Source organism: Lagenorhynchus albirostris, chromosome 15, assembly GCF_949774975.1.
Source record: "Lagenorhynchus albirostris chromosome 15, mLagAlb1.1, whole genome shotgun sequence".
Taxonomy (NCBI): Eukaryota; Metazoa; Chordata; class Mammalia; order Artiodactyla; family Delphinidae; genus Lagenorhynchus; species Lagenorhynchus albirostris.
This window is the reverse complement of record NC_083109.1, coordinates 21,858,300-21,882,148: the sequence shown is the minus strand read 5'-3', so window position 1 is coordinate 21,882,148 and position 23,849 is coordinate 21,858,300. Positions and strand designations below refer to the sequence as shown.

Here is a 23,849-nt window from a genome sequence, read left to right as displayed (position 1 = left end):
TAGAAATGAGAGCAAATGTACAGTGCTTTTTGCATGTCAGACATTTTTTAAGTGCTTTATGTGTATTTGTTCATTTACTTTTTACAGTAGCCTATGAGATAGGTAACTTTATTATCCCATTTATTATACAGATGAAGAAACTGAGGCAAAGAGAGGCTAAGTAAGTGGCGAAGTGAGGTTCAGAGCCAGGCAGTCTGGCTCCAGAGTGTGTTTAACCACTGATTCCTCTCAGCCAGTTATTTTTTCAGTTGCTTTACATGGATTAGCTCATTTCCTTTTCAGAACAAACCTTCCTGTCTTGTTCATCAAAGGCTTAGCGGGCATTTCTTCTATGTCAAACACTGGGGGAGGGCATGCAGAGGTGAATGCAAAGCAGTTCTGTTCTTTGTGCCTGGGCATAGGTTTGCGGAAAGGTTCAGGTGTGGAAATGTGAGTGAAGTATCTTGCTACTTAAGGTATGGTGGTGATTACAGGATGCCAGACTTTACTTTGGGATCTTTCTCTTAATCAGCTCATTGGAAGGGGTGTGGGGGAGGGGAAGGTATTTCTGGATGGCAGCAGAATCCCTGTACTTTCCTTTAGGTAAGGGGAATAATTGGCTCTTGATCTGAAGTGGTAGGTAAGAGAAGCCCTTTTTGGATCAGTAGGATAACTATGTTCAGGACAACAGAGTGAATTGCCATTCCAAGGGGTAATGGTCGCTAATCCACAGGACTGGTGGGCGGTTAGAGCATCTGATGCTGCAAAATGCTTTCGAAGCCTCTAAAAGGCAACTTGTGACTGCACGAGTAAGGGGAACCCTGTAGTGAGATCTGAATCCGAGATTGATTTTTGTAATGAGGAAATCGATTTCCCAAGGAAATTGTGTGACAGTATGATTTTTGGACGAGCATACTTCTTGGTTGGTCTGTTGTAGACACTTTGACAGATTGTCTCTCTGTCTGGATTATGTTGCTATTTGCTCCTCAGTACTGATTGTACCCCTTCCCTTTCAATAATGCTGTCTTGTTTTCCCTTCCTAGGTTTATGGAATCTGAGCTGGACCTAAATGACATCATTCAGGAGATGCACGTGGTGGCCACCATGCCAGACCTGTACCACCTTCTGGTAGAGCTGAATGCTGTTCAGTCTCTCCTCGGGTTGCTTGGACATGATAATACAGATATCCTTTCAGATCTGTCCTCAGTAGGAAGGCAGATGTGGTGGGGGAATGCTGTTTACTCTCTTCTCCTGTCTGTCTCTGCTGATGTCTGCTGTCACGTTTGGTTTTCTATTTCCATTTTAATTTTCTCCCATCTTGAATCACACGCTGCTCTTTACTCATTCGAAAGTCTGGTTTTTATCTATTAATAAATCTTGGGCAACCCTTAATTGTCCTACTTGCTCTTATTAGTGTTAGAATTCATCGTGATGTATCCTGTTCATACATTAACAGCATTAATTTTTCAGGATCTTGATTTGGGGGCCCATTATATAGGCAAAACCAGACAGGATTTACATCTGTTGATCTGCACATCATTTTGCTAACAGATGGCCCAGTGGAGTTGAACCCTCCTCTAGTCTCACATTCGAATGTCCAGGAAGACAGGAATTTTTATCTACTTTGTCTACTGCTATATTCCCAATTCCTTAAAAGAGGCTGGGTGCACAATAACATTTAGTATTTGTTGACAGCGTTAGACCTAAACAGACAGTCTAAGTTTGATTCCCTGTATGAAATTTGGTGCCCCTCCAGCCCTTAGTATTCTCATCTGCAAAAGTAGATGAGTTATGTCACTGGGACGTAACCAGACCTGGATACCTTAAGGTCTAACAGACTTAAGGGCATAGAACATTAAATTACCGAAGGATCTAAAAATTGTGAATTCAGTTGTCACCTTGTTTTCAAGACTTAAATGCTATAGACTCTTCTGTGGGAATGATACTGTGTATATTCGTAGATGGCATTTACTGGAAAAAAATATAAACATTCATATATATATATATATATATATAAACTTTTGCCTTTCAGTGTTATCGAGAGGATCAAAGGAGTTCATATAAGTGCTAAGCAGTTTCTGATACATAGTAGGTATTTAGTAAATGTTACTTTTAACTGAAGCTGAATCATGACTTAAACCTTTTTATACTTTGTCTTTGCTATCAGATGTGAAACAGCTTTAGTGGAAAAGGTTTTTGATGTACCTGTGGTTGGGGTTACGGTCATTAAAGCAAATTCTCTTCCAATAGTTGTTCTGTTTGAATATAGATTTCCGAAGGTAAGAGACAAATGTAGTTAGTCTGCTTGAGTGATATTCATGGGAAATCTGCTGCTGCTTCATGTTATTTTCATCTTTCTGGTAATCTCTCTCCTGAGAGCATGTCTGACTAGGTTCTTTCCTGCCTGATAATTCTCATAGAAATAAATCAGTGAATAATCTTAATGCAGGCTTCTTGAAGGGTGATCTTTTAAGCCATTTCTGATAATTCATGGAATGTTAGGCAGTATTGAGAATTTCTGTCAGTCCCTAGATTGATGAGTATATTCCCCATACTCATCACCGGGAGGTTCTGGGTTGTACGAGGACCCTAGTCAATTAGCTTGTCTCTGGGTGAGCTTGGTATGGGTCTCATGAATTCATTTGGTAGACATGGCTTTGAGTGCTTATCAGGCACTGTGCTAGACCCCCAGGAACCATAGGCTGCACTGATGCTCAAGCAGTATCCGTCAGTAAACATATTGAGTATCTAGCGTACAAATAGCCCTATTCAAGGTACTAACTGGTCCTCACAGAGTTAGTAACCAAGAGTTCTAATTGTGACTTCACATTTCAGTTCACCTAAGAATGGTAGCTTTTCAGAATCCAAACAGACCTTAGAGTTGACTTAGTCCAGGGCCTTATTTGTTTAGTTAGTAACAAGTCTAAGGTCTAGATGTTGGACCACTAGCTTTTGAGGTTGAGGCTGGCACTCCAGGCCCCTGATTTCCAGTCCAGTGTCATTTCTAATGCACCTTGAGTCTTTTCCCTGTAGGATTTACTACATCCCTGACAGAGTTGTATAGTCACCTGTTACCTTGTGTATTAATACAGCAATCACCTATTTTGTTTCTGGAAACACAACTCTTATTCTTCTTTTATTCTTGCTAACTCAAAATAATAGTGGCAGCTTTCTGAAGATGCTGACACTTTGCTGATTCACCAACCTGGTTCCTGCTGGGGAGAAGACTGACACAAGAAGTGTGCTTGACATCGGGATGTTTGGGAAACACAATGGCACAGATGTTCCAAGTTGTTACGTTCTGGTCTTTAAGAAGGGAAAAAAACAAGTCCCCCCTATAATAACTTTGACAGACTGCCATTTCCCTCCTGTTTTCTGAGAGCTAAACTGTTTTTTCCCCTTCTTGTCTGCTAGCCTTCACCCTGCTGCCCTAATGATATTTTTTTAAATCTAATTTTTAAATTATGCCCTACATCAAGTTTAAAGTGCATTTGAAATTTTTAAAATTACCTCATTTTAATTAGATGCAGCAATTAGGGTAAATGTATTCCTCCTCAAAGTACCGTTTTTCTTGAAAGTGGTTTCAAGAAAGGGTAGGCCCTCTTGACTTGCATCTAACATATCCTCTATCAGTTGGAATGTTGATCTCCCAGTAGCATTGCACTCTGCTTCTTGTCGTATCTGTGATCTATAATGGAAATTTTTCTTCGGGAAACGGTTGTTAACAATTTACTGTTGTACAGCTGTAACTGCCCGAAACACCTTACCATGAATAAACAATTTCGTGGCAGTCAGGACTTAAATTTTTAATCATTTTAACTCTTCATTTATCAACCAAGACCATACATGGCTGGTTATGGTCCCAGCAAGCGCAGGTCATCTTTGCTTTGTCCTTCTCTGAGAAAACATAAACTATAGGGACTTTAATTGGATCAGAGGCTGGTTTGTTGTAACCTTAAGAGCCAGAGGATGTGAGAAAACAGCTTGTGCCTCATCCTTTCAACCGTGAGAAGCAGCTTCAGAGTTTATTCTGGCGCTCTGCATCACTGCTGCTGGTGAGGGCTTGTCAGCACTTCTGTGCCTCATCTCCCCCCTTGAGAGGCTGGAGCTCAGCCATCAGTTGGCTGTGGAGAGGAATTCTGGTCCGTGAAGAGCACCTCTGGGGGTGAGGGGCAGAGAGGGAGGGGCACACCCCTCACATGGATTGAAGAGTCACTCTGAATGCATTAGGAGGGAACACAAGGTGGGATTCAACAGCTGCTGCCTTTTAGAAATATTGCTTTTTAAAACAATTTTTCCTTTAAAATAAATCATTTAAACATGTTCAGAGCCCTTTTTTTTGTGACCCTTTTGGAGTGTTTCTACAGAAAAATAAAATCAGAGGTACATTTAAAGGTTTTTTATTTTATTTATTTATTTATTATAAATTAATTTATTTTTAATTTTGGCTGTGTTGTGTCTTCATTGCTGCACTCAGGCTTTCTCTAGTTGCAGTGAGGGGGGACTACCCTTCGTTGCGGTGCGCAGGCTCCTCATTGCGGTGCGCGGGCTCCTCATTGCAGTGGCTTCTCTTGTTGCAGAGCGTGGGCTCTAGGCACACGGGCTTCAATAGTTGTGGCACGTGGGCTCAGTAGCTGTGGCTTGTGGGCTGTAGAGCGCAGGCTCAGTAGTTGTGGCGCACAGGCTTAGTTGCTCCGTGGCACATGGTATCTTCCCGGACCAGGGCTCGAACCCGTGTCCCCTGCATTGGCAGGTGGATTCTTAACCACTGCGCCACCAGGGAAGTCCCTAAAGATATTTTCTTAAGGTATTGCTAAACAGTCAGTTCTGTGGCCCAGTTTAAACCAAATTTACTCAATTTGCCTAAAGGACCAAGGAGGAATAAAACAAGAGGAAGATAGAACCCCAGTTGGTGGCTAATCACCTCTTCTGCTATCAGCAAAAGAAAAAAAAAATTAGGGCAGCAAATCCATAAATATCTTATTTTTATATGTCATTTGCTGTGTTCTTAATTTGAGGGAAGAGTCAGTGGAATCCTTTCTAAAGTCCTTATGGCAGATCATGGCATTTACCGGGTTTCTCCTTTGTATGATAAGCTCTGTTGGGTGCTATCAGGGAAACAAATAATAACTCTAGTTGAGGACTTCCCTGGTGGCGCAGTGGTTAAGAATCTGCCTGCCAATGCAGGGGACACGGGTTCGAGACCTGGTCCGGGAAGATCCTACATGCTGCGGAGCAACTAAGCCCGTGCACCACAACTACTGAGCCTGCGCTCTAGAGCCCGTAAGCCACAACTGCTGAGGCTGTGTGCCACAACTACTGAAGCCCACGCGCCTAGAGCCCGTGCTCCGCAAGGAGAAGCCACCGCAATGATAAGCCCGCGCACCGCAACGAAGAGTAGACCCCTCTCGCCGCAGCTAGAGAAAAGCCTGGGCGCAGCAACGAAGACCCAATGCAGCCAAAAATTAATTAATTAATTAATTAAAAAAAAAAACTCTAGTTGATACAAAAACACTCACATTACTAGGTGTGGTGAGTGCCCTTGGAGTGTCATGCTCAGGAAGTACCATTGGTGTTCTGAGAAAACGTAGGTCATCTCTGGTTTGGCAGTGATTAGGGAACTGGGCATTGGAGATGGGTAAGCTTTTGATAGATGTGGAGATTAGTGTTCATTTCAAGTTTATTTTCATGATTCCTACCGTGGCAATGGAAATTGCCATTCCTCACGCGCTGGAAGCTGATGTGCTCACGTAGTCACTACAAACTTATAGGAATATCAGGTCCATGGCTTTATTTATTTTTAAAATCATGACCACTGCTTCTCAGCTAAGTGCCCTATTCTTTAATAAAAACTATTGAATAATATAAACCAGATTTTTTCAAATCTGCTTTCTCTCCACCCGTTTGTGATTCAGAAAAATGAGGTCTCATTGTACTGTTAACTTAGGGCATCAGTACAGTTGGTTGCATGCTAATATGCAGGAAGGGAGAGCTTTGTTTTGTTAATTACAGAGTAGATCATTGGTCCTGATGGGACAGCTCTGTTTTGTCTGAAATAGGGAGTGGTCGTTAGCACTATTCTTTTCTAAATTACTGCTTAGTTTTCTCAAACTCTAGAAAGCCAGGAGAACTTGCAAAGTTGTCCCGTTGGATTTTGTGAAGAATTATTGTGGGAATTGGAAAATAAAGGGCAGACAGGTTTTTTTTAGACCAGCAGGGATCAATTGCACTTGAGCAGTTTGGGTCTATGCGACACACCATATTATCCCAGAGGGTGTGTACAGTAGTCAGGGGTGCCTTGTGTTCGAGCCCCAGTGCTAATGAGCAGGAGTAGGGCTGGGAAGGGTTTGCACCCCCTAAGGGCTTTTTTCTAATTGGACTGGGAGGGAGTTGGCTATTGCTCCAGTGCTTTCCTGCAAGCACTGTCTAACAAGACTTTATATGTCAAGCTGTTGTTCTGCTAGGAGCTATTCTTGTCTTGATATTTCTAGAATCAAAATTACACTGAAGGGACTTCCCTGGTGGTGCAGCGGTTAAGAATCCGCCTGCCAATGCAGGGGACACGGGTTCAAGCCCTGGTCCAGGAGGATCCCACGTGCCGCGGAGCAACTAAACCCGGGTACCACAAATACTGAGCCTGCGCTCTAGAGCCCGGGAGCCCCAACTGCTGAAGCCCACGCGCCTAGAGCATGTGCTCCTCAACAGGAGAAGCCACCGCAATGAGAAGCCTGCGCACGGCAATGAAGAGTAGCCCCTGCCCGCCGCAGCTAGAGAAAGCCTGCATGCAGCAGCAAAGACCCAGTGAAGCCAAAAATAAATAAATAAATTTATTTTTTAAAAAAATTACACTGAAAAGAATTTACTTCTTTTCCTGATTGGTAGTCTAACTTCCCTGATAATCTGTACTGATAAACCACCCATTTTTTTGGAGCCATTTAAGTATGCTCTGAAGTAAGTCAGATTAGGAGAAGAGTGCCAAAATGGCAATCTAGGAAAAGGACCTCTTAATGTAACTTTTGATCTTGCTTATGAGTTTTAGGTGAATTCCATGTCCTTGGAAGGCTAGGGTGGTTGTAGCCTGCTTTGGACATTTCCCCTGTGGCCTAACAGTGCCCACTGACATTTAGTAGGTACTTAATAAATGTTGAATGAGGACATTTTTTTCCCTCATATTATTTTGATTAAGGATTGGGGTAAAATTAAGAATCTAGATTCATTCTAGGTAGTTCTGTGCTATTATTTTAAAAGGAGAAAAAGACAGTTTTGTCTGTTTAGAAATTCATCAGCATTAATTGAGCTATATCTAATCACTCTTCTAATCTAGGAATAAAAGAAAAAAAGACTTCTAAAAAACCCCAGATTTGTTCCATTAAATCAGTTACATACTGTGAATCCAGACTGGTCATTTTTCTTAAAGAAGCATTTTTGAAAGGACTTTTAAAAAAAGCCATCTGCTTAATATATTTTGTTCCTCTTTATCTTTTTTTTCTTTTAATAATTTTGTTCCTTGTGGTCACATCTCACTGGAGATTAATGAAATTGATGCCCCGTTTCTGTCCCAAGACTCTACAGGAGATGAGGCCAAAAAATCAAATATCTAAAGCCAAAATAAAAGCAAACACGCCTCTTTTTCTAAAAGCCATTGTGTTGTGGGCCATTTTGTACCTAGCTGGTCTTTTCTACTTCGCCTCTTATTGTACTGGCTTATTGCCCTAGCAGTGGACAGGTGCAGAGGGAGTGAGTGGGGTGGCCTTTCTACCTGACATGACAAAATAGGCTATCAAAAACTGTGTTTTAGTAATTCACAAAGACAGGCTCTCTGTTTTCCTATTGCACTTGGATGGGAGAGCCTTTTACCTTGTGAAATGAAATTGTAACTACAGTGGAAAAACCTATCACCCATCCCCAGAGTCTGCTTGTGAAGAAACGCCGGATGGGTGGCAGACCATGCTGAATTTTCTCATTAAGACTTAGAGTTCATCTGTTTATCTTTAGTTTCGCTTCTTATTCCTCTTCCTGGTCTTCAAATGACCTCTATCTTCTGGATCATATTATATTACTCGGGAGTTGATGATTACAATTATGGACTCATTACTGCCTTGCTGAAATGCTGTTTGGTGAAAGTTGAGAATTTATGTAAAATCAGTTAGTGGTAGGATTGATGAGTTGTTTACCAGACCTGGTAGCTGCTAAGTGATTTCTTATTTGACTTCTCAACTGAGGCAGGAGTGTAGTAGGCAAGGAGATATCTACTGGACCATTATAAGAAATGACTTTTCTTGGTAAAAGTTAGACATTTATTCTGTTCCTATATAAAACGATCACCATTGCCAAATTTTCTTTTCCTTTCTTCCCCCAGGTTTAATGTGACCCATTTGTGAGCATGGTATAAGAATAATCAAAGAAAAATATGATACTGTCCCATAAGACCTTAGAGGTTGAAAAAGGACTTGATCAATCTGAATTTCTGTGGCATAGCTGAAATATAAAATTAGATCTTCCAACCCATTGTGACCCAGAAAGGGAGGATCATGCTGTTGTTAGCTTAAATTTTAGATTTTAGAGGTTTTAGAAAAAAATGAAGGCAATAGTGAGCGTTTGGCCATTCTGTGGGAAGAATTGACTAACAACAATCTTTATTATTGTGCTTTCTTATTTTCTCAGTACTTGGATTTACTTACCCTTTGACATACATGATGTCATTTATTCCTTATAGCTACTGGGCGAGATAGGCTGGGCAGAGATCATTATCACCTCTTAACAGATGAGGAAACTAAGCTGTAAGGAAATAAAGGAGCTTGAGCAAGATTCCATAGTATTAACAATTTGGGGACAGTTTGGTTCACTAAAGATACGAAGCAAAGATAAATATGATATGACCCCCGTCCTCGAGTTTGCTCTGACTCTTCATCTATTGTTCTTTCATATATGCCCCACCTGTCTCTTGAGGCTAATGTTTAATTAATCATAGTTATTAAGTACTTAGTGGGGCATGATGTTATTCAGGGGATGTAATGATAGTACTTATTGCATGCCCAATTCACATCCTTGTCCTATAGACATCTGACTGTATGGTGGATGGATGGATGGATGGATGGATAAATGGATGGATGAAATGTCATCATGCATATTAAATAAGCAGGTGGATAAATAAGAATTTTACATCTCGTATGTAAGAACTTTTCAAGAGAATAAATATGGGAGCTTCTCAGATGAGGAGAATGAGGAGTTGTTAGCATTTTGTTCTTTTTCCTGGGATTTTAATAATTTATGATGAAGTAAGTGACAGTCCTTTTCTCTGTTATTATAGTAGGGTCAATAGCTAGAATTTACCTGAATCTAGCTGTTTTCAAACCTGGTTTATACTCCCCTGTGCATTAATATGAAGAGTACGGGCAAAGGTATTGTTTTTGGAATCAGGTGGACCTAACATTCTCCCTTACTATTGCAGTGACCTTTAGATAAGTTACTTAACCACTCTGAGCTTTCGCTTTCTTATCTGTAAAATGGGGATCACACTTATAATGCTGCTGTGAGAATTCAGTAGCACAGTGCTTGGCATAATGATGACTTTTTAAAAATGGTAGTTATTATGATGGCATCTACAGCAGTGTTTAGAGAGGGAGAACTACTAATTCCTACTACTCAGAATTTCTAGAGCTTAGTTTGGTTAGGCTGTTTTGTTTTTTAATTCAAACAATTTACATGTTTTAGTTTACTATACATCATGTTTGATACGTGGTCTTTGTGTCAAGAGCTTTCTGGTTACTTTGTTAATAAAGACTATATACTATACGCATGAAGGAGTTTTATCCAAAGACCTTTAATCTCATTATACACATAGAATTTCATAGCACACCCAAGTTTTGCATATATATTACTTTAAAGTGTGAAAGAATAAGACACGGAAAGCTTAATTACTTATTCATGATGGTCAGCTGGTCAGGTATAGATAAATAAAACAAACCTTTGAATAATTTTTCTTTTAGCAAAAGATGTTCATAAAATACCTGTAACATCAGTTGGCAGTTAGCAGGTCCTATCATTCTTGTTAATATGTCCTGTATCTTTCTTTTTATTTTTTCTTTCCAGTTTGCATTGAAACTGCCCTGATTCTGACCCTTGTCATCTCACTTCTGGACTCTTTCGTGTGTTGTAGCTTCGGAGCAGGTCTTCCTCCTTCAGGCCTGGCTTTTCCCCAACCCCCCATCTACCCACCCCCAAACCCAACACTCACAGTGCTTTAGTGCATCCTGCACACAGCTATTATATTATTCCTTCAAGATATTATTTTCTTCATATGAGTCTAGTTATCACTTTCTCCCCTCCCCCCGTCCCTAATCCTCTTTCTTCTCCTCTTCATATACCTTTGTACATTCTAATCTCTCTGTCTATATTCCTGATGTTTTGCTTTCTAGCCTACCTGCCCTCATCTATTTAGTGGCCTGTTTTCTGACCAGTCGTCTTCTAGCAAATCTTTCCTTATTTCCCAGTTCAGTTTGCTCCTTTTTCAGGATGTGTGCAGTTCAAGTTGTCTGTATTCCTCATTTGTTACATGTTGGTAATTGCCTGTGGTATATAATTTTTTTAAATGTCTTTAGTTACCTTAACTTCCTCATTTTATCAATGAGGAAACTGAGGCCCAGAGTGAATAGATTTGCCTTTGTCACTATCACAGTGCTTTACTCATCATAAGCATTCAGTAAATGCTGGTTGACAGAGCAAGTGGTGTGTGTGTGTGCGCGCGCGCATGTGCGTGCGTGCGTGTGTGTGTGTGTGTGTGTGTGTGTGTGTGTGTGTGCGTCCAAGGTGAAGGAAGGGAAACTTAGTTTAGTTTGGGCTTCCAGTTTCCAAACATAACTCCTCTTTTCTCTCCTTCATGTTTTCTTTCTCCTGTATGTCCCTGTCTCTCTCTTTTTGCCTTGTGTTTAATCATCATTGTTCACCTTCCTTTTATGTCCAAAGCAACATGGTATTTAAGAGGAAGGGAGGTTGGTGGGGTCTAGCACAGTCCAACGAAAATCCTTCCCTCTACATTTTAAACCTATTTTGTCACGCCCTGATTTCTGAAGACTCCTTGGTGAACACCAGCCATCTTATCTCAGAAGAAATCATTACTGTCTTTGAAGGTGAAGTGTAGAAGATAGTTAAGATTATACTGAGTTCCAAGAATTTAAATTATGAGGTAAGGTTAAGTGTGTTGGCCTTTTTCTCACTGGAAAAGTGACCTCCCAAGTGATCTATTTGAAGTTTTGAAATTTATGAAAATGCACTGAACCTATGGAATAAGTTGCCAGGAAGGCAGCATAAGGAAAGGAACTAAGTGAAGCAGTTACCAACATTTATTGAACACCCACTGTGAGTAGAACCTTGTTGAAGAGATGTTAATAAAACTAGAGTGTATCAAAGGTAAATGGTGATGAAGCGATTGGCCAGGAAGTGGAAGGGAACCAAATATTCTAATAAAATGTCAGTTGGGTTTTCATATGTATGTGTTACCCTTAACGTTTTTCACATGTATCCATAGCTGTGGTTGATTTGCTTCAGGAATTAACAGACATAGACACCCTCCATGAGAGTGAAGAAGGAGCAGAAGTACTCATTGACGCTCTGGTAAGTTACGTGTCCCTCTGGGGTTTTGCAGGTGTGTGTACGGTGTTGGCATCCTCCCCACCATTGTCTCTGTGAGTGGCACGGGCTGGGTGTCAGGAAGAGCTCTGTGGCAAGGCGGGACTGAATGAGGAGAGGAAGAAAGTAAAGTGCAAAAAAAAACAAGCCAGAGCTTCCCTGGTGGCACAGTGGTTGAGAGTCCACCTGCCGATGCAGGGGACACGGGTTCGTGCCCCAGAGCAGGAAGATCCCACATGCCGCGGAGTGGCTGGGCCCGTGAGTGGCAAGGCGGGACTGAATGAGGAGGGTAGGAAAGTGAAGTGCAACATGTGGGGTACTTTATTCTTTGGAACTGTGTTAGGGCAGGGGTTGTAGAGTCCTAGTATTTATTAAATATGTGCTGTAGGCAGGCGTTTTCTTGTTTTTTACACTTTATTTAATCCTCACTGTAACCTCTCAGAAGGGTATTACTGCTATAATTCCCATTTATAGCCATGAAGCTGAGGCTTAGAGAGGCAAAACAACCTGCCTGTGGTCACACGGCTGGGATTTGAACCTGTGTTCTCTTTGACTCCACATTCCTGCACGCCTGCCCTCACTGTGTTGCTTCTGACCTTTTTACAAAGAGTTTTTGCAGCAAAGAGTTTCTTTTCTTCTCTGGGCTTTATAATCCCAAGTGCTAGTAAAGACAGGTATCATTATTATTTGTTGTACAGATAGGGAATCGGAGAACGTTTAAAAACAAGAACAGGGCTTCCCTGGTGGCGCAGTGGTTGGGAGTCTGCCTGCCGATGCAGGGGACATGGGTTCGTGCCCCGGTCCGGGAGGATCCCGCATGCCGCGGAGCGGCTGGGCCCGTGAGCCATGGCCGCTGGACCTGCGCGTCCGGAGCCTGTGCTCCGCGGCGGGAGAGGCCACAACAGTGAGAGGCCCGCATACCGCAAAAAAAAACCAAAAAACAAAAAAAAACACCAGGCTTTTTCAGTTTCAACTCATCAGATTTTTAAAAAAAAAAAAAAAAAAACAAGAACAAACCTTCTAGCTCATCCAGGTCCAAGTAGCGGCCACTGACTGCAGAAGACAGGGTCAGCTGATTTCTGTGTTCCTTTTTGTGGAGCCTAGGCAAGGCCTCAGAATCTTCTTCAGGTATTATTCCAGGAAACAGCCAATCCGAAGAATTTATATGTGAGGTGAAGTGATGTAATCTCATCAACTCACTCTACCCTTGAGGAAGCCCAGGTGCAGAAGTGAAGCCTTCCACTGCATCATTCTCAGCCAGTCCCTGTAACAGCAAAGATGAGCTTCTGCATGTTGGGATTCCCACTGCAGTCCTGTCCCACAGCACCAGTTTCCCTCTTACCAGGCATGGGAGAGGGCCCCAGGGCCCCACAGCTGGCCAGTGGCAGGAGTGACTCTACTCCAGCCTCTTACCCTGATACTGCCTGTGGAGCTCTGTCCACCCACCAAGCTATCTCCCTCCTCAAGTTTCTGTTGATTTTCCATCCTTTCTGTTGTCTTCTGCTGTCTGGTCTTTTCTCTCTGGTTAAGAATGTTAATAAGTACTGGTTTTGATGCAGTTTGCAGTTTATCAAAGGTCCATGTAGCCACTTGTATTAGAAGCACCTGGGGTGCTTGTTAGGCTGCTTTCTGGCCCCATCCAAGACCTGCTGAATCAGAATGGCTGGGACGAGGGCCCCAAATGATTCTGAGACCCCACTGCTACACTCCCCACCCCCTCCTCACGCTTTCTGTCTTGAGGTTCTTGACACGAGAAATTTCCCATGTGCCTTGCTCACAGCTACCATTTGGTGTGAATGAAGGGGCTGTGAACCCACTGGATATGAAGGACTGTCTCTTACAGAGAGCGAGGCTGGAGTCCAGCAGGGCCAGTTGTGACTGAGTATGATGAAAATTTCTATGGCCGTTTTTCTTTCAAGCTCCTTCCTAGAGCAAACTGCCACTTTCGTAGAATTCAGGACCTTTATTTTTCCTTTGAACCACTGTGCAGACAGAAAAGGGTGATGTCGGGGTGTCCTTTTGATTGGAGGAGCATCTGAAGGAAGGCTGTGGCACTTGCTCCTTCTCCATGTCCCCACAGTGTCATTTGTGTAGTCTTACCTTTCAGAGGTTAATTACAGTGGCCCTGAGTGAGCCTTCCTGCCTGGACTCTGGGCTGATTTTAATTATCATCCTTTGCCTGTGTGAATAGAGGAAACAAGAGAGGAACAGCTAGCTGGTCTGCTGCCTGTAAAACGTACCCAGAAACAGCAATTCACACAAAAGCCCCCTTTGTGTTTTCTGTGTTGCCAAGCCCACCAATGAAAGCTGGATCTTGCAGATTTTATTGTTTGTTTGGGAAGAGACAGTTCATCCTCAGTCTGGGGAGCCATTAGGTAGCTGCTATACAGGGTCTTCTGTTTGTTTTGTTTAGTTTCTTTCTTATTATATTATTTTAAGCTTTTGACTCTTACAGCTTTATACTGGTGGGGCTGGTGTGAATCACAAACAATTGAACATTTCTAGACTCCCATATATTATTTGCTTATCTGCCGCCAGTCAGGAGCCATCAGTAAATATCAGAGAGCAGAACTGGCAGGTGGTCTTCATCTGTTTTTTTTCTACCCTTGTGCTGCATTCAGGAAGAAGTTTGATAAGTATTCTCATATTACAAGGGCTGAGTTGTCTTCGTAGTCTTAATTTGGGGCCAGTATTGGAGGCCTGGAATTGAATGAGCAGAGGCTAGAGAACATGTAGTAGAATTTATTGTGATGTTCAGTTTGCAGTTATTGCCTTGGTCATTTTCTCATTTGGAAGTCCTAAGCAATAGAATAGCACATCTGTGGGGAGAGAGTGCTGTCCTGGTATTCTCAGGGATCTTTGGGGTTTAAGTTTTGGTTTATATCCACTGCTATTACTTATGCAGAAGGCAAATATTTGTGCTTTGTAACAAGTTGATTGGGTAGCCTGGGAAATACAGTCTTTTCTGAAGAGCGGGAACACAGGGTATTTGCTTTGATGGCAGTTCTCTGGCATGCCTCTCTTAAGAGGACATTGGACTCCTTGAGAGTCATGATTAGATTACAGTCATTTCCCTACTCAGTAGTCCCAAAATTTGCCATGCGCTTGGCAATCCCATGCTTTGCTCACATCTGCCCTCAGCTTGGCAAGGCTTGCTTCCCCTGGGCTATCTGGAATACTACTCATTCTTTAAAGCCTCACTTAACCCTTATCTCTCCTGAGTCTTTTTCAGACTCATCACTTCAGCAGAATTTGTGTTCCCCTACCACTGTGTATATTCTGGCACTGTTTTTAAGTTTGTCTTCCCTGAGATGTGATCCCGATCAGGGGAGTGGCCAAACTGGTGGCTTTGTCACTTAGGGGACCATCTGTGTGACCTTGAGAAAGTTACCTATCCTCTCTGTACTCAGTTCATTCTTCTGTAAAATGGGGATAACAGTAGTGCCTATTGCGTAGAGCTGAAGTGAGGAATAAATGAGATACTTAGTAGATCTTTAGAACAGTGTCTGGCACAGAGTAAACACCCAATAAATGTTAGCCATTGTCTAAATGAAGGTATAAATGTCTGGGACATATTAAGTACTTAGTAAATGTCAAGTTAAAATGATATATATCACATGCCACACAGTGAAATGTTTGTGAATGTTTGTTGACTTCAACAAACATTTTTTTTCATTTCAGCAAATGTTCAAAAAACATTTTGAACAAATACCCAAAAACATCTGAAGGGTGTGGACCTAAATGAGACATGGGGGGATAGATATTTAGTTTAAAAAAAAAAAAGAGGATGAAATAAGTAATGATGATAATACAAGGCAGAGCATTAAGAATGACTGTGAGAGATGCAAGCTTCTTTGGAAATGAGGAGGAGAGAGCCATCCCTTCTGATGGGGAAGAACCAGGAGGGGCGGCAGAGCTGTAGGTATTGGCCATGGCCCCTGTAGGGAGGCTTCAATGTGAGGGTGCTTGGAGGGGTCACAGCCAGAGGAGGTGGAAATGTGGCTGGGAGCCACCACTTACTATAGTTTCACAATGTGGCTTTGATGTGGAGAGCCAGGAGATTGCCCTATACCCATTCTTGCCCTCAATTAACCCTACGTAAATTTTGAAGCTTGAGCTGGTGGCAATGCATTTGTGCTGCTCAGGTGAGGCTGAAGTTGGCAGGTTTTTGGTGGTTCTAAGGGTACTTATGTAAGTTTCTGGATGCTACCACTTTTATCCCTTCCTATTTCTATTCACGTCCTCACCTTCATCTGTATTTGTTCTCAAGCAGAATTCATTTGGTCATTCATTTCACTAATTGTTTATTGAATGCTTAGTGTGTTCTGGATTCTAAGAATTGCTTATGTAGCAGTGAGCAAGACTGACAAAGTCTGTTTTTGTGGAGCTCGTATTCTAGTGTCGGGAGAAACAGTAAATAAGTAAACGAGAAAACAGGTAATGACTCCTTGTTACATAGAGAATTAACATAGAATGATGTCCTGTAGAGCAACTGGAGAGTCACATCAAATTAGATAGTCAGGAAAGGCCTGAGTTCTGGGTGATGAGAAGAAGCCAGCCATTCAGAATGACCAAGGGCAAGGAATGAGTTTGACATACTCAAGGAACAAAAAAAAGGCCGGTATTGTTGGAGCACAGCTGGGGTGAAGGGAGAGAGCACCGTCAGGGCCAGACCACACTGGGCTTTGTAGGCCTTGTAGTAAGTTCGGGTGGGATTGCCAGTGTGCAGGGGAGTAGTAACATAGTCTGACCTAACATTTTAGAAAGACCACTCTTGGGAGCTGTGTCGCTAATGGGTTGGAGGGGCAAGAGTGGAAGCTAGAATATATTAGGTTGCAGCAGGCCTAAGTTTTACATTATGACCATATTACTATGTGTATTTTCAAAACTTATTGCTTGATCAAGATTCAGTGGGTGTGTGTGTAGGGCAGGGGGAGGGTTTATTATTGTTTTTTAAATATGAAATTTCCAGAACTCATAGTAGGTAGAAAAGCTCCAGTCAAACTCTTGAGAAACCTTGTTGGCAGATTGTGCAAGATAGAAAAGGAATCCTTCAAACGCTCTCATCTCCCCTCTTCTATCCGTTTTTTATTTCCTCATCTTCTCTTGTATCTACCCTCTCTGGTCAAGTGGAAAAATATGACTGATCATGCCCTTGAACCCTGTCTCAGTAGGACCTGGTGGAGTATTGTTTGGGAGACCTGGTAACAAGTGGAAAAAGCCAATGACTTATCAGAAAACATCAAGCTTAAGACAGTCATGATTTCCAAGGCCAGGGTTACTCTAGCTGATGCTTTAATCCCTAAGCAGGATTTGGTTTTAGTTTCAGAGTTAGTCACAGGTCCAAAACGGGCAGGAAGGTGGTAGACCCAAGAGTTTAGAGGGACAGAATGCTAATTTGTGCTTCTTACTAGATGATATCTGGAGCTATGCATAATATAAATGTTTTCCTGAGGGTTTTCTCAGCTAAATGTATTTTGACTGCTTTGACCCTGCTGCATTCAGATAAAATTGCATTTAACCCAGCTAAACATAAAGTTTCACACTTTGCAAGCTTAAAAAGGCTGTCTGTTAGAAGTTAGATTTTTGTAGCAAGAAAAAAAGATTTCCTCTAGCCAGACACCCATTACCAATAACCATTCAGTTCTGGGATTTGAATGTGTTGCTTACTGCCACTGTCCCCACCACTCTCCGGACAGCAGACCATGGGTAACATAACTAAGAATCAAGGAAAGGGGACGGGGGGATAATGCACATAAAGCATCAATAAGCAGTTGAAACCGGTGAGGCTGTTTGCAGAACCGACAAGCAGTGTGATACCCAACGGAGTTGCAGTGTCCGCTGCTCTAAGATTCAGGGAGATTATAAGTCAGTCAGGGTGATTTAGGGAAACACAAACTGTGATATGGTTCATGTTTTTCCCCCAGATGTTTTTCTGTTTTCTCTCACATACCCAAATTGTCCAATTAATTAAGGAAAATATTGCAGTGGATTTCTTTGGTGAAGCTTTTTCTGGCTGTGAGATTTGAGAGCAAGACTGTATATCTCCTTGATACAAGAGAGGGAAACAGCTCTTTCTCGTATTTACAGGAGTTCTCAATTCTAGCATCAGTATCCCCTCCAATCTGCAACTAGTTAGTGTCTTTCATTGCTTCTCACACCAGGGCATAAAGGAGAGCCTAGAAAAATCTGCTTCATTCGTGATTCAGGTATCCCAAATTAGTCAACAACTTCAGCTTTTCCCCCATCCAGATGCTTCCCTTAAGTCTCACCCAGAAAGAGTAAAGAGGCCTTCTTTGAAGGTCTGTCCCTCTTGCCATTGTTCCATCCTCAGGCTCAGTTTGAATTGTCCATAGAGTGCCTTATACACAAGTGTTCAGGAGGCATCAGTTGAATGAGATCATTTCCTTCTCTCTCCTTTCTTTCCTCTCCTTTCTTTTCCCCTCATTGAAGTGACAGGATATGATGGGAAAAAATAGTCTCGGAGTTGGTCACTTCTGCCACAAGCTTTGTGACTTTGACCAGGCTAATTAACCTCTCTGGACCTTTGTTTTTCTCACCTGTAAAAGTTGTGAGGATTACATGAGAGTAAATGGAGCAGTGTATATAAAAATATGACTACAGGGCTTCCCTGGTGGCGCAGTGGTTGAGAGTCCACCTGCCAATGCAGGGGACATGGGTTCGTGCCCCGGTCCGGGAAGATCCCACGTGCCACGGAGCGGCTGGGCCCGTGAGCCATGGCCGCTGGGCCTGCGCATCCGGAGCCTGTGCTCCGCAACGGGAGAGGCCACAGCAGTGAGAGGCCCGCGTACCGCAAAAAGAAAAAAACAAAAACCAAAAATATGACTACAGTACACAAAGTAGAGTGTTTTGTCAGTTTATTTAAATTTAGCAAAATTACTGAATGTATAGTATTGCACTTGACTTTGAGGAGTGTACCAAGATAAATGATGGTGCAGTGCCTGCCTTCAAAGAATTTGAGTTTTTCTTAGCCCGTGGGAGATATGAACAGTGCATAATCAGGTATCAGAAGAAGTAAAGGGCTAGATTCAAACTCTCTACTTAATTTTTGAACCAGACCCAGGGTAAAGTATGCCATATAATTTCATTTAATCTTTATGACTTTTTCCCATTTTCTAAGTGAAGAAACTGAGGTGATGAGAGAGAGGATATATCGTGGGTATGCAGTAGATCTTATCTTCCAGTATAGGTTTACTTATTGGCTATGACTTAGAAATGTATTACCAGATAGATAATCACTTCCTGGTTATTAGGTGTTTCCTTAGTTATCTTCCTTGGTGTGCCTCAGGGTTCCCCAAGGCAGTCTCTGTAAGGGCACACATTGTGCCAGAAGGTAGTGTGAAGCAGTGTAAGCATTATTTCACCTAAGAAGGAAGCTTGGTTTTTGCTTCTGCTGCCACTGCTTAGTAGCTGTGTGGTCTTGGCTAAGTCATTAATCTCTTAAATATCATCTATATCATGTGGCTACTAAAATTTTCCTATAAGTGTTATGTGAATCAAATTAAATAAGAGAAATGTAATTGCTTTCTTATGCATTATGTGTAATACAAACATAAGGTATTTTATTCTGTTAATATTCTTTTCGAGAAGGAGTCAGAAGTTCTTCGAAAGTAATAGTTTCATAAAAGCTTGATGTAGAAACTTAGGAATGTTTTGAGTTTAACCCTAAATTTTGATGTTAGTGTAAATATGGCAAGTAAACTTCCCAACTGAATATCTCTTGGTGCTGTGGTCTAGAAATGTGCTTTTGACTTGAATGAACTTGTGACTTGACTTAAGATGGCATTTTTGTAAGGTGTTTAAATACCGCATAGAAGTAGAAAGAGCACAGGACTTGATTTCAGAGGCCTAGGTTCAAGTGCTAGTATGTCACTCAGTTAAATATGTAACCTTGAATTTTACCTTGTTCCCTTAAGCTTCAATCTAAAGTTAGGGATAGTGATGCCTGCCCCTTCTTTGCCTCAGGGTCACTTCAAACCTCAAAAGAGGTATTGGGATGGGAGAGCGTACTGTAAACCATAAGTGGCAGGTTGTTTACTTTGTTCATTCAGTAGAGGAGTATGGGAATGACAACATTTTGGAGACTGTTTGTGACATGTATCCCATTCTCCTTTTGCTCCCCTGTTGCTGAAGGTGGACGGGCAAGTGGTGGCACTGCTTGTGCAGAATCTGGAGCGTCTGGATGAGTCTGTGAAAGAAGAGGCAGATGGCGTCCACAACACTCTGGGTAAGGGGAAGGGTGCCAGCATCTTCTGAGTTTCTTTGTGTTTGTTTTGGGGTTTGGTACTCATTTCCTTCCTCCTTCGTTACAGAGTCAACAGCAGGAGGGTTTTCCTTTTTTCTGCTCCCAAATGAAGACCCTTGTGTAGATTTCATATAACTGCTGCTTTGGTTTGGCTTGCGGTAATAAAAGCAGAATCATTCCTGGACAAAAACTGCTGGCTTCTTTGAGCAGGCCTTTGCCTTTGCCTCCAAAAGTTAGGATGAAGTCTATGCAGGATGAATTCTTTTTTATTTGCTTTGGAAAGTGTATATTTTACCATTTTTGAATCCCCTTCTGTTGGTTCTTCTTCACATTTCCCTTCAGTGGAACTACAAACTTTTGAACAACTGTATACAGGCATACCTCATTTTATTGCACTTTATCGTGCTTTGCAGATATTACATTTTTACAAATTGAAAGTTTATGGCAACCCTGCATTGTCAGATGATAGTTAGCATTATATACTAATACAGTATTTTTAAATTAAGGTACGTACATTCTTTTAGACATAATGCTATTGCATACCTAATAGACTATATACAGTATAGTGTAAACATAACTTTTATATATAATAGGAAACCAAAATATTCATGTGATTTGCTTTATTGTGATATTCGCTTTATTGCAGTGGTCTGGAATCAAACCCACAATACCTCCAAGGTATGCTTGTACCTTTATAGGACATTTTATTTGAAAAAGAGTATTTCTTTCACTTCTTATGTGTACTTTGCCATGTAAACTGTGAGTTGAAATATTGCTGTTAACTTGGCTGCCCCTTTATCATATGTTCATTTAAGTGGATTCCTCTGCAATATTTACCCTCCTCCTCCTTTCTCCTTGAGTCTCTCCAGTCTTTCCCCCTGCAAAGTTGCTGAACCAATAGCCTATTTAAAATCATGCTTTTGGGTAGTCCTCTTTATCACTGGTCACTGTTTTATAAAACCAAAGGTGACATATCTGTAAGCAGAGCTTGAGAAATGAACAAGGCCCAGCAGAAGTAGAAATTTTAATGAGATTAGATTTTCTCCCAGCTCCTTTGTGTCTAGCACAGATTTCTCTTATAGTTTTATACTCTCTACTGTGAAGATTATCATAAAGAAGGAGGAAGACATGGCACCTAGGGAGTAAGAGAAGAGAGAACACAACAGTCTGTGATTTGGGGGTTGGCTGTAGTCTAGAGCCAGAATTTGGCATTGCCATCTGTTAGCCTAATGCTGAATTCTGCTGAGTAGAAAGAGTATCAGCAGTCTTAACTGACAGTTAATAAAAAGAGCCTGATGTAATGGAAAAAGCACTGGCCTGGCAGTCTATGAAGATCTGTCTACTTTCAACTTGGTCCCTTACCAACAGCTCAGGAGGTTCATCCCTCTTTCCCTTATTAACCATCCGATGTTTGTCAGGCACTGTTCTAGGCACAAAGATGAATTAGGCACAGTTCTTCTTAAGAGGCAGAGTGATGGGAAAGTCTTGAACAGAAAGGAAAGGTAATACAGGGTGACAAATGGTATAATAGTGGGGAGCACTATGGAAGTGAAGAGGAAGGGTCTCCAAGTTGCTGGGTAGGAGCAGGTAGCTGATTAGGGCTGAATATGAAGACAGGTGCATTTTTTTTTAATTATTCATTTATTTATTTATTTTTGGCTGCGTTGGATCTTCATTGCTGTGTGCGGGCTTTCTCTAGTTGCGGCGAGCGGGGGATACTCTTCGTTGCGATGTGCAGGCTTCTCATTGCGGTGGCTTCTCTTGTGGAGCACAGGCTCTAGGCGCACAGGCTCAGTAGTTGTGGCGCACGGGCTTAGTTGCTCCGCAACATGTGGGATCTTCCCAGACCAAGGATCGAACCCGTGTCCCTTGCATTGGCAGGCGGATTCTTAACCACTGTGCCACCAGGGAAGTCCTGACAGGGGCATTTTGATGGAGAAATGTGAGACGGGCAGGGCAGTATCATTTGTAAAGCCATGAATGGGCAAGGGCTTTGGGGGAAGACTAGAAATGTACTGTGGCAGTGTGAGATAGGTGTGGTGGGAGATGGGACCGGAGGAGTAAGTTTGTCCAGATTATGGAAGACCTTCTAAACCCTGGCAGGATGTTTGGATTTTATCCTAGTGGACAATAGAAAGCCACCTAAAGTGTAAGCAGAATAAGATAAAGGCATTGGAGATTAAAATGAATGAGCTGATTTCTTAGAAAATGTGAGAAAGTAATTAAGCTATTAAAATGATCTTCATCTCTCAGGGGTCTCATTGCTACTCTGCTCCCACAGCTTTGTATCCATTCCCTGAGGGGCTGCCTGGTCATTCTTTAACTTGCCATTGGTGAGGCTGGCATGAGTGAGGAAGCAGATAGGAGGTGTAGTGCTTTCTTCAGCCCTTTCTCTTCAAGACTCAGACCCGCTGGGCGTTGTGCTTAAAGAGCACAGAACTCCGATCTGCTTTATGATAGATAATAACATATCCTGGGATGGGGAGCGGATGGAGCCCTGAAGGAAGGAAAGCACTGGATGCTATAGAATGAGACTACAGGTTTGGGTTTTGTTTTTTTAATGTCCTTTTTTTAGCATCATAATCATACAGTCACTTTTTTTGCCTCCTCATTTAAAAGTTTTCCCTTAAACAGTAATTTGGTTGTTGTAGGAGATAGCAGTACCAGTTATGTTTGCTCCTGAGTACCTGACGGTTACCTCTGCCAGCATGGTCTTTCCCCTCTATGCACATTATTTTGTTCAGTTAAGATCATGCTTGCTTCCCTTGCAGTATCCAGAGAAAGAGATCTGAAAATGGATGAATCAGGAGAGGAAGAGGCTCTGAATTCATCCCCTGATTTTTCCTTAAGGCTTCTGCCGAGCCCCCTGTTTCTTTAGTCACAGGTCTCAGGGACTCTAGTACAGTGAGATTAAGAGGGCCTTCTTAGGCAGATATTCACACTGCTGTAGTGTTGTTCCCTGTTAACACAGAAAATGTTTCTCTATTCCTTTATTGAATTCCATCACATTCAGTTATGAGTTTTACTTGTAACATAACGTGAAGAAAAAAAAAATCATAGCATCTCCCTGGTTAATCTGAAAATGACAACACAGCATCTGGCTGGGAGGAATACAGGGAAGTGGAAAGAGGAATAAAATGTCTGTCTTGGGAAGCAAGCTCGTTGAAGATGGAAACAAAGTTGCCCTCCCAAATTACTGGTGTCTGTCTCCCTTCAGCTATTGTGGAGAACATGGCTGAGTTCCGGCCTGAGATGTGCACAGAGGCTGCCCAGCAGGGTCTTCTGCAGTGGCTGCTGAAGAGGCTGAAGGTAAGTTTGGCTTTGTGGGACTGTAGCTCAAACCTCTCTTTGCTCTGGGCACAGCTCATGCTGGGTCATCGGCATAGATTGTTACTCCTAGGCTATGTGATCTAGTTTGGGAATCTTTTGGCAACTCTTGCCTCTTTCTTTGCTTCTCTTCTTTTGTTTGTTTTAAAAGTACCCTTTAATGCCCCTGAAAATAATATAAACATGTTGTCAACACAAATTCATGTGGTACAGAAGGTTTATACTGAAAAGTTCTCTGCTGATTCCTTCTAGTTCCACTTCTCAGAGACAGCCTCTGTTAACAATATTTTATCTATCCTTCCAGAAATTTTCTGTGTAAATAGGAGTATGTGAGTGTGTTTGTGTGTGTTTCACAAATAGAATGATATATTATTTTCTTTTGCAAGTTGATCTTTTCGCTGAACTAATGGCTGCCTAGTGTTCCATTTTACGGTTGTACCAAAGTCAATTTAACCATTCTCCTGTTTATAATAGTTTTTCACTGTTAAAACAATGCTGCAGTGAATATTCCCATGTACACATGCACATTTTTTTCCCCCTTGAACGCTAGTGTTAGTTTATTTGTAGGATAAGTTCCTAGAAATAGAATTGATAGGTCAAAGGGTATGCACATTAACATTTTTGGTAGATATTGCAAAATCTAATAGTT

General features: G+C 41.9%; 1 protein-coding gene across 1 annotated transcript in view; it reads left to right on the top strand.

The window, feature by feature from the left end:
• The window catches only part of CTNNBL1 (catenin beta like 1), a 170,303-nt gene that overhangs the window by 41,497 nt on the left and 104,957 nt on the right, over window positions 1-23,849 (top strand). Inside the window, exons 4-7 of the mRNA XM_060123028.1 lie at window positions 1,023-1,162; window positions 11,495-11,592; window positions 19,762-19,855; window positions 23,091-23,182. Of these exons, the coding sequence (XP_059979011.1) occupies window positions 1,023-1,162; window positions 11,495-11,592; window positions 19,762-19,855; window positions 23,091-23,182 (424 nt within the window). The remainder of the gene's footprint in view (window positions 1-1,022; window positions 1,163-11,494; window positions 11,593-19,761; window positions 19,856-23,090; window positions 23,183-23,849) is intronic.